The sequence below is a fragment of the Panicum virgatum genome, chromosome 1N, assembly GCF_016808335.1.
Source record: "Panicum virgatum strain AP13 chromosome 1N, P.virgatum_v5, whole genome shotgun sequence".
NCBI classification, from domain to species: domain Eukaryota; kingdom Viridiplantae; phylum Streptophyta; class Magnoliopsida; order Poales; family Poaceae; genus Panicum; species Panicum virgatum.
In genome coordinates, this window is record NC_053145.1 from 53,002,356 (window position 1) to 53,013,618 (window position 11,263).

General features: G+C 46.3%; 1 protein-coding gene across 1 annotated transcript; it reads right to left on the bottom strand.

Annotated features, from left to right (window-relative positions):
* Positions 1–761: 761 nt before the first annotated feature.
* Positions 762–4,740, bottom strand: LOC120656612 (protein YABBY 4-like). Its single transcript, XM_039934770.1, has 7 exons — positions 3,953–4,740; positions 3,551–3,736; positions 3,205–3,400; positions 2,477–2,525; positions 1,924–1,999; positions 1,481–1,552; positions 762–1,295 (listed from the first exon to the last, which is right to left on the bottom strand). Exons 1-7 carry the CDS (start codon positions 4,058–4,060, stop codon positions 1,203–1,205), a joined length of 780 nt encoding a protein of 259 aa, XP_039790704.1. The 5' UTR covers positions 4,061–4,740; the 3' UTR covers positions 762–1,202.
* Between the last annotated feature and the right edge of the window lie 6,523 nt (positions 4,741–11,263).

Sequence of the window (11,263 nt, forward strand, 5' to 3'; positions counted from 1 at the left end):
AGGGTCCACAATCATACAAAACTTCTGCCCTACTTAACTAAACAGTATAGTTCATTGCTGAATTTAATTCAATTTTCCCTCTGAATTTAGATCATATGCATGCATAGACCAACTACCCACGTTAGTATTTTTCAGGCCGCATTTAGACTAACCATAATTAAACTCATCAATCTTGGCTGTTTTGAATTAAGAGTAAATAATATGATTGTTCCTAAGCTTTTGTTAGTTCTTTAAATTGTAGAAGACTTGCAAAGAATCTCGGTCCTAGTTAACTACTCCCTTCTTCCACGTTTATAAGACATGGTAGAACATGGCACGGTCTTCTAAATAACACTTTGACTATTTATTTATGATATATTATAACACTTACGATTATAAACTTATAATCATTGTAAACTATATTTGACTACGAATTCAATCATATAAAATTTACATTATAAAAATAAAAAATTAATAGTTAAACTTTTGATCGAAGATAGGAAGGTTTGAATCTTGATATGCTTGTGTGCCTTATAAACATGGAAGGAGAGAGCAAATAGTATAGTCCACTTGGCCATAATTCGAGATCCTTTCTGAATTTCATTTCCAGGGGAACAATGTATCATCAATTAATTATCAGTTAAGATCAATTACCTTATTATTTTAGCCCCTATTTTAATTAAAATTATGCCGATCATTATAAATTAAAAATTCCAGAGAATAAACAATGACTATATGCAAGTGGACAACAAGATTAATCACAATGCATGCAAAAACCAGGCTGAAAGAAATCAACACCCATTCATGCGAGGAGGAAGGACATACCGGCACTGTCGCTAGATTTACTAGATGCTCAGCTAGTTGTCCATGGTAAAAACATGTTCTTGAACAGACACAATCATGGGACCGGAGGAGGCACACAACGACTTCTCTACAGGCGGATAGAAGGGGTCCAGGAATAAAAACGAGAAAGGGGTCGAACTGAAAGCTAGAGGAAACAGGAACTGAAAGGGGTCGAACTACCTAGAGGATCACAAGACAGAGGCCTAGGTTCTCTAACAGCTTGATTCTCCATTTCTACCCCGTACTGGAAAGTACTCTAATTAAACGCGATATTGAGATCAAGATCTGAGACGAAACCCTAACGCGGCACAAGGGCAATGGGCGATGGCCACTGCGTGCGCAGAACTTGTTAGCTGGAGCATGCCTAACCAAGTAACCAGCTAGAATGGGGTGATGCCCATGTTGGCGGCTGCTGCCGCTGCCGCCGCTGCTGCATAGAGGCCATCCTTGAGAAGCATGTCTTCAGCGCCATCCTGCCATAAATCACAGACCAAGAAACAGCTAGTGATCAATAAAGGTGACTGAACATCGAGTTGGAGAAGCACATATAGTAGCTAGTATTGCTTGATGCTCTGAAGAAATCTGTCAGGTGAGCATTTCCAGGCATGTAATAATACAGCTAGGTTAGGGTTCCAGTTGTGCTTTGATATATAGATACCTGAGTCTTGAAGGTCTTCTTGAGGCCCTGGTCCGGCATGAGGCCGAAATGGATGTGCGGGAAATGTGCCCACTGGGTTGCAAGAAACATAATTTAATAAAGGCAAAGAAATTAAAGCCAAAAAGCAAAGTAATCTGCAGGTTTCGCATTGGTAATAAAGCAGCCTGAAGCGAATGCAAAACGAACGCTAGCTGCAAGCTTGCAACACGCTGTGCGGGTGGGGCTAAAGGCTCCCACAGAGGCACAGCAGAGCCGCACAGGCATGCCCGGCATGCATCTCGCTCACGCGCAAGCTAGCAGCCGACCGGCCGGCGCCGGACACAAACTGTGTGCCTCTGCTGACATTGTAAAGTGATGGGTCAAATCACTAGACACGCAGACAGCTAACTAGCCACGAGAGTACGCAGTTGTTACTGCTGTGCTTCAGGGGAGAAGAAAGTTACATTCTTTGCGGCTGCGCTGAACGCCTCCCGGTGGGTGATGTCCGGGTTGCCGGCCTTGATGCGCTGGATCTCGTCCCTGCGCGCCGCACAGCCACAGCAGCACATTAAAACTAGCTAGAAAGAAGACGAACCAGGCGCAGGGTTAACTTTATCGGTAAGGAAAAAAAACTGGAGGTGGCCGATAAACGCGTTTATCGGATTTCTCGGAAATGTATCGGATTTGCCATTTCTCTTTCGGACAAAATTTATAAAAAAAATTCTCAAACTTTATACAAAATAATCAAGATGATCTCCAAACAATCTAATATGAAAAACAAAACATCACAATGCTTAGAAATGAGAAGATATGTAGCTTAGAGGGTACGAGGTGAGTCCGAATTCAAAATTATTGATAATTTTTATCAAACCGCTCACCACCGATAAACGTGATTATCGGTTTTCTCGGAATTTTTTCGTCGATAAAATTTTCCCTGACCAGGCGGATCAGCATACGCTAGAGCCAACTGTTAAAAGGGGAATGCATTTTATTTGCTGCAGATAAATAGAATCTTACTTGATGAACCGGTTGTACGCCGACGGGACTCTCTGCCGCTTCTCCGGAGCTGCAAAAAGTTAGATTTGTAAGGTGGGTTCGAGTCAGCATGCATCCGTATAGTAGCTAGGGAACATGGACGAATGGGTGAGCTTATCCAGCGAGCAACTACTCTACTATACACGCCGACTGTTTGCAACTGAAGAGCAAAGGATGGGCAACACGGCCTGCCACAACAAGACATGATTGTATGTCGTCTCGTTATCCACCGATCGACAAGGCCTCGTTTTCACCCCCTATGTTTCATCACACGGTGAAAACTAGCTTGTTCCTCATCGAGTTTAAATTTCTAAGCACAAAAGCGTTACTGTTAGTTTATTCCAGCTGACTGCACGGACACTGTTAAGCTGAGGTGATGTGCCCCTACTCATCCTCTTGTGTTCTAAATTCCCTGTCCGATAACCACCCAATGCAAAGAACTGTAAAACAACAGGGGGAATGTACGGGAAGCCTGAGCTAGCAGGGAGAGGGGGCGATTGGGCGGTGCTGCTGTGCTCCCGGCCGGCAACAGTGCGGTGCACGGCTTGCCGAGTTCATCCTCTATCTGCAGCTGCACGCTGCCTTTTGACTAGTGATAAACTGATAAGTATCCTTGGTTTGGAAAAGTAACGCAGAAGCACCAAGAGATTAGAGGAGAGAACAGCAAGAACTAGTCCATAGGAAGGCAGGATGCAAGAACGAGTCCTTACGCCTGTTCACCGACGGGGCGCTCTTGGGTATCTCGGGCTCCTGCTGCACGGGCGGCTTCGCTGCCGGCATCGGCGGCGCGGCGGGCAGGTTATTGCTGGCGCAGCTGCTGCTGTTGCTGCGGCCAGTGATGGTGTTGCTCAGGTTGGCGCTCGCCTGATCCATGAGGAGGCTCGGCGTCTGGAGCGCGAACTCGTCCTGAGCACGAACAAACACATTGGCTCAGTGATCTAAGCTGTCTGAGGTGCAAACAGCAGGCTAGTTAGAACTAGCTAGGGAGGGAACATGCACTACTACTAGGTTAAACAAATCAAACAATTAAGTTGGGTAGGTTTTGCCCATACATACCAAGAGGCCATGCGGGGATGTGGGGGAGAGCAAGGAGTGGCCGCCGCCGCCGCCGAAGCTGAGCTGGTTGGCGGGCGGTGCCGCGGGCGGGAGCAGGAGGCCGCGGAGGTTGACGGAGAGCAGGTTGGCGCAGTGGCCGCAGCGCACCGTCACCGTCTTGAACAAGCTGCTGCACGGCACGCCGACCTGCGCGCAGATATGAGAGAGCGAGATCACATCAACACATCGGAATGAATGGATAATATGTAAACCGTCAGGAAGCAGCAGAACAAAGATGGAAGAAGCAAACACAAGGAAGCAAGCAAGCAAGCAAAGCAGCTAGCAAGCAGAAGAAGCAGAAGGAGAGCGGTGTCGGTAGGTGGGTGTGGGGCGCTCGCGCGCTCGGTGCCACCCCGCACGTACGGCGAGGATGGTGTCGCAGCAGTTGCAGTGCACGTAGCAGAGCTGCTCGGTGGGGGACGGCGCGAGGTGGTCCAGCGGGAAGGCGGCCGACGACGAGGACGACATCATGATAGATTTCGGCGACCGAATGAGGCAGCTCCGGCACCTGAGGCGCTGGCGCTGTCGAGATCGACGACGGGGGATCGGAGTAGTCGAGGACGGACGGCGAGTACGTACAGCCTCGATCGCTCGATCCGGCCGGCGGCTAGCTAGGGCAAGGAACGGATCGCAGGGGGAAAGCAATAAGCAGCAGCAGGTAGCGGAGCGAGCTGCGAGAGAGAGATCGGAGGAGGAAGGGGGGCGGGACGGAGGAAGCAGAAGGGGGGCAGAGCCGAAAGGGAAATTTTATACGACTAGGCCGGGGAGAGCGAGGAGGCAGGAGAGCCAGAGATATCCTTTTGGTCCCCTTTGATTTGATGAGTGTGATTTGATGGCTAGCCGCAGCTAACTTGAGATTTGATGGACCTGCCCGATTCGAGAAAGCCTCGGATCTGTCGTTGTTCCTGATTTGAAGCCAGCCCAGCCGATCGAAGCACGCAGCACCACCAGCAGCAGCTGCTAGTAGCAACAAGGGAGCTGAACTGAGCTGAGGCCAGCCAAACTCCTCCTCCTCCGATCCTCTTGCTACTACCACTACTGCATGTGGATCTTGCCGGGAGCGGCGAGGGAAAGGCGGGCAGGGAGGCAGGCTGGCAGGCAGGCTGGGACGAGCAGGGCGCGGCCGGTGTGGTGGGGTGTGGACCGCGGCAAGGGCAGCGCGGTGGATATATCGCCTGGGCAAAGGGAAAGCGAGCTGGAGCCGTTGGTGTATGCGACGGGGGCAAAGCGACACGCCGGGCGCCACCTCCCCCCGGCCTCGCCTGTCTCCACGCGCGCTGCAGCGGCCGGTCGGCATCTCGAGACTGTTGGCGCCTGGAAAAAAGCGGGGCGGGTGGTGGGGGTCGCCCGGGCCCCCGGCCCGACTGTGCCACGATGCGCGCGGTCTCCCTCCCCTGCCCGGACCGCCCGGCCGGCCGGCTCTCCGGCCGCCGCGGCGGCCGATCGGCAGTGCCGTGGCGCGACGCGACCCGGCCGTCCGTGCGTGCGTGCGTGCGAGGGGATATACGGAGCGGCGAAGCCCGTCGTGGTACTGTCTCATTAATACGCCTGGACTGGACGGGCTAGCTCGATCTGTGTCGCCGCTCGGGCAGGCACGGCGTAGGTGTCGCCGGATCGAGAGGGCGCGCGCGCGGCGGCCGATTTGACCGGTCCGGCCGTCGAGCGAGCGGGCGAGAGGCCGGGCAGGCGCGGGCGTTTCTTCGGCTTGGCTTTTGGCGTGACAAAAAGCCTGGCCCCGGTCTGGCTCGATCTTCCCGGGCATGGTGGAACCGGAGGCTTCAATGGGGGGCCGGCGGGGACCAGGTACGCCTACGTAAAGCGCCATGTCCCAGTACGTGTATACGTACACTGTAGGCCCGTCGTTTCTCCCCGAGATATTACGGCTGATGTTGCGTATCCTACGTACGTACGTGTGCGGGCCGAGCGTACGTGCGGGTCATCGACTCGATCATCTGCTGGTCGGGTAGGGTAGGGAATCTCGAGCTAGATGCCAACTATGTAAACGTACAACGGTACGACCGGCGTACATATGGGTCTCAAACTCGTATGTTGGAGGCATATTTAACATTTTTTATCCGGTACCTGTTATACATCGTGTCGGTTTTAGTCTTCTCGACTTTTATGATTAACTAGGCGTATAGCCTGCGCATTTGCGCGGCTAGTATTAAAATTCAAATATTTACATATTGTTGTACCCTTACTTTAATATTATACTAATTTTTACCATACATCACCCTGATAGTTATCGTAAATTATATCTTATTGTTGGTTAAAACAATTCAAATATGGTCTACCTATAATAACAAAATTTGATTTATTGAGCTTTAATAATATTATGCATATAATTATTCTTATATTTATTTTATTTTGACTTATTGTTGTTAGCTTTAGTTTTTATTAATAGTATATGTTTGAACTGATACGTAGCTAAATGGTATTTTATATTTAATTTTTCATAATGGCATTGGTGGGTGATTTTTAATTAGATATTTTATTATAATGACAGTGATGGATAATTTTTATTTTTCTATTTTTCTCCGATTAACATGGGAATTTCTAGACCTTAAGAGCGAACTTGGGGGCTCCGTTTGTTGGCCAAATAATAAGATAATAGATCCTAGATCTAAAATATGTGCTCTTTTCTCCTTTCCTTGCCCCTCCTTAAGAAATACTAACCCTTTCACAAAATCAATACTTAAATTGTCCCAGTAGTTAACATAATGATATGCGATCTCCTGCCTGGTGGTTACAAGAGTCTCAGTAGAACTTTAGGTCCTGGTTCTGATTCCCTGTGGGATATTTGATTTACCTTACCAGTGTCCACTTTTGTAAGTTGTACTTTCTATTAAAAAAACTCAGCCAATTTATAAGTATATACGGAATACACTTATGTATAAAAATGAATGTACAAATTTTTTTTCTAAAATGCTTTACTATTATGTCTTTTAAAACCATAGTGGAGCTTTATTAAATGACAAATAAAAGTCACACCATCAACAAGCTTTGGTACAATAAAGCCTGGATGAGTTGATATCTCACTAAGAATGGGTAAGTATATACCATAAAATTTAATTGATTTGAACCAACTTTTAGCTTATGTATGAAATACAAGATAATTAGGGCCTGTTCATTTGAGCTTCTGGCAGCTTCTCAGCGTGAAAACAGAAGCTCAAATAAGACCGGCAAGAGACCAGATTCGCGCGCGCGGTCTCTTACCACAAGGCACAAGCTTGCCCACGACCAGACTGCAAGAGAAAGAGATCGAGCAAGTAGCTAGCCCCATGTCTGGCAGTATGGCCGCCGTGTATTGGAGGCTTGGAGCTAAGTACACGAGTTCCACGAACGACCAATAAGACCGGCCGGCCGGCCGATCGTTCGTCGTCGTCGACTCGACCGATCCCGACAGCGGCAACCACATTGCCCTACTGACATCTCGGTTCCACAAGCACGGCGCGAGCTAGCTAGCGATGATCAGAGCAGGGCAAGAGCAGGGACGGACACTGTATGCATGGCGGCTCAGCTGCAGGCCATCACATGCGCGCACGCATGCACGCTCACTGGCGGAGCCTCGTGGAGGTGAAGATGGGCTCCGGCCCCCCTTGGTCCGAAAGGATTTCTGAAGCTTAAGTAGTATACTTTGCTACATATCGCCTAAACCTTCCGCTGAGAAGCAAAGAGGACCATGCACGCACCGTCCCATTGCCCGGTTTCTTTTCTTGCTCGCAGCTTGCATCACACAATTGCTTGCTGGCTTGGTGCATCGCGTTGCTCTTTTCTCGCTGTGTTCGCTAGCTGCTAGCCCGCTGCTATCTCGCCGGCTACGGCACTCGCTAGGGGCACCATCACGCATCACCTAGACTCTCGGAGCCCAGAAGAACAGCACAGGCTTGCTACGGGGGTGACCTATAGCTAGTATATTTGTCAATTCTTCTCTGACCTGATCGAGATGCATGTAGATGAAGATGCTTCACACCATCATACATTGTTCGGTATTTTAATTTTTTCTGACCAGACTAAGTAATTTTGTTGATGCCTCAAGCATGCATGACTTCTTTGGTTAGTTTCTGCGCTTGCCACCGATGCATAGCATTGTTGGTGAAAATTGTGATCAACATGCATTAATATATGTGTGTGTGAACATAAGCTGCACTGTAGCAGCCTCAATTTTTGACTCTCAATTAATGGCTTTGATTGGAAGCCTTGAGAAGCACCAGGGTGTACCCCTCCAGTGTGCTGCAGCTATAAAAGAAAGGGCAGAGCCCTCTATGAAGTTTATGTGTGGTTCATAAGAGAAAAACTAGAACCCTCTGCCCATTTATGCCCAATCGATCATGCTGCTGCAAACACTGGAAAGGTGTTCATCCAAGCCCTAGAAACCAAAGACAGAGCATGAATGGAGATGGAAAGCTCAAGTAAACAAAGGTATGTGCTGATTTCATCAAGTTTATGTGGTTCTATCTTAAGCTTGTGATCCAAAACATCTAACAATGGCACCAGAGCCACCTAGCTCTAAGATTGAATCCTCTAAAGTTTCAATTTCAAGACAAGAAGTTCCTGTTAACATATATGATCATGCTTTTATGTTTAAGATCATGTTCTTCCTTATGTTCATGTGTTAAAGTTCATGCTCCTCCCCGCATACATGTGCTGTGCAAGCAAATCATCATGAATCTCATGTTATTATCACCAATTTCATGTTTATGTTCATGTTGTTCATAAAGTCCATATCAATTAAGCCCTCTGTTTAGTGCTTAATTACTCAAGTTCAAGCCCAAATCATGCAAACCGTCTGCATCAGTGGCCTATGAGGATCTAGGGTTTCGGTCTATGCATACTATTGAAAAGGGGATTGAAGAAATTAAGAGCAAATCCTAAAGAAATCCCCAAAACCCGAAACCCTAGCTACAGGAGAATCCCCAAATCCTAAGAACTCTAACCCTAATGGATAAGGGCGTGCGGGTGGTGCTGGCTTACCGGTTGAAAGACCCGAGCCGCCGTAATTGTCGCCGGTGCCGGCGACGTTGCCGCCTCGCCGCCATCAGCTCGCGCCGTCGGCCTTCGACTCATGACCGTAGACGCCGCGGGCCATGAGCATCCCGGCTGCGCTGCAGCCGTCGTCGTTGCGCCGTCCCGCGGGAAAGACGCCTCCGGGCCGCTGCCGCCCGGATCTGTTCCGGCGTGCATGCGCGCGCGCCGGCGGGCTTAGCGCACCGCCGAGAGCCGCTCGACGGAGGCGCGCGCTGGCCGAAGCCGGCACGCGCGCTCCGGCGAGGGGGCCTCGACGGCGCGACCCACCGCCGCCGGCACGAAGGCTCCGGCGGGAAGGCTCCGCCCTCTCTCTCGCCGCTCGTTCGCCCGTCGCCGCCGTGGGGTGAGAGAGAGAAAGGGAGAGGAGCAAATGAAGTTAGGGTTTGGGGCGCGGGCGGCCGAGCGGTCCTTTTGTGCGGCGCGGGCGCGGCGGCGACCGTCGGATGAAATCTGACGGCGCGCGCGTCTTGAGGCCCGAACGGTCCGGCACGGGCCGCGGCAGGCCGGCCGGGGGCACGGCACATTCCCGGCCCAGGCCCAGGTTGCTGGGCTCGGGGCCCGGGCAGGAAGGCGGTGCTGCTAAGCGGGCCAGGCCGAAATCGGCCCAGCTCGGAATAAGTTCTTTTGGGCCAGAGATTTTATGTTTTCTTTTGTTTTCTTTGGACTGCACAAAAATGGGCCTCTAGTGATGGACCAAAATTCATTATTGGGCTAACAGTCCACTAAAATTAAAGACATATATGTATCAACTATTTTCATCTATTAAGCTATGATTATGGTTATTATTTTATGTTTGAAATCTTAAGGATCTTTTATTATGCCCTAGTTAATAATGATAAGCATAATGAATATAGCCATTATGTGATGAAATTTCCATATTTTTTTTTGAAATTAATTATTATGTTTATGCTCAAAATTAATGAAATAATATTATACAAAATTAAGTTTTGTTTTTGAGTATTATTTTATGCAATTATAAGCTTTTTGGCCCATAAGAATATTAGGGTCATAGACTAATATGATTCATGATTTGAGATCTAATATTATTATTTTGGGCAATAAAGTTAAGTTTTGAGCCATTTATGCTTATTCTCCATAATAAGAAATCATGTCCCTTTTATTTATAATATATAGCCCAAAATGAAGTAATTAATGTTTGATGCCAAAATGGTGTATTATTTGAATAATGCCTTATATGATGAATGATTTCTCTAAATTTAATATTAATGATTGATTTATTCCTAAGAAAAATAAGTGGCCTCTTATGATTACTTAAGTGTCCAGACCATGATTAAACCAATAGAAAATTTAGTTCTGGACTAAAGTATTGGGCTTAAGTATACCTAATGTCAACTTTTCATGGTTGTATTCCAACCAAAGTTGAGTATAATCATGAATTGACATGATGTCTTGCCCATTGATAAGGATTTTATTGTTCCATGAGCCATGCAAATTAAAGGATTGTTTTATTAAAAACATGTCTCGAATTCAATTAAGTGTGGCTTGTATTTATCATTCTGGCCAAAGCTGATTGATAAATACTTATCCACAAAATTTTATTGTTCTTGTCCATTTCTGGCCAAAGCTGATGTGGACTAGTTCAATAAAAGAAGCACATAGAGACATGTGATTTCAATTAAGTGTGGCTTATATTTATCATTCTGGCCAAAGCTGATTGATGAATATTTGACCACAAAATTTTGTTGTTCTTGTCCATTTCTGGCCAAAGCTGATATGGGCTAGATCAGTAAAAGAAGACGAAAGTCAAATAAAGTGTGACTTGTATTTGTTATTCTGGTCAAAGCTGATTAATGAATACTTGTTCACAAAATTTTATTGTTCCTATCTACTTCTGGCCAAAGCTGATGTGGATTGGATCAATAAAAGAAGTTAATGATCTGGGAAAATCTTAATGGATGAATGGCTTTTGGATTTATTTCTTATATAAGGCCACAATATGATTGATGTATTATTGGGGAATTATGCAAAAGGCAAAAGGTTTGAGTAACCATAAGAGAATATTAACAACTAATGTTTACGCTTCCGCAAATAAATGCCTCTGATTAAAATGTTCTTGAGACTTGATAAATTTTATGATTATATATGTGACTTATGACTATATTATGACCAAAGCTGTTTATAGGCATGTGTCATTATTTAATTCCCAGATCAATTAAGTTTTCAAGTCTCAAGCATGATCAAAGTTGATATAACATTCCCTGAGTATTAATATTTGTATAAGAAATTTTTATGCCTATTATAATAAGATGAAAAAATTATTAATGTTTATTTTCATATTAAGCTCTACTTTGTTTCTGCCCAAAGGTGATGCAAAGTAGAATAATTAAAGTCTTATAAAAAAAATTATCAATTAAAGTGTCCCTATTGATAATGGTTTGAATTTAGCCATGATTTTCTTGGCTATTTTAAGTACCCTCAGTAAGAAATAGACTAAGTGCATAAGAATATATTGTTCATGAGGTCATTAATTATGATTGCGTGGACAAACGCAATAAGCTCCTATTAGAGAAGTTTTGCTAATTAAGAAATTGATAAAAAATCTAATGGATTTCTTGTCTATTAATATCTAATGGGAGCAATCTAAAGAAATCTATCTTATGATCAATGTCAGTAAAGATCTGGGGG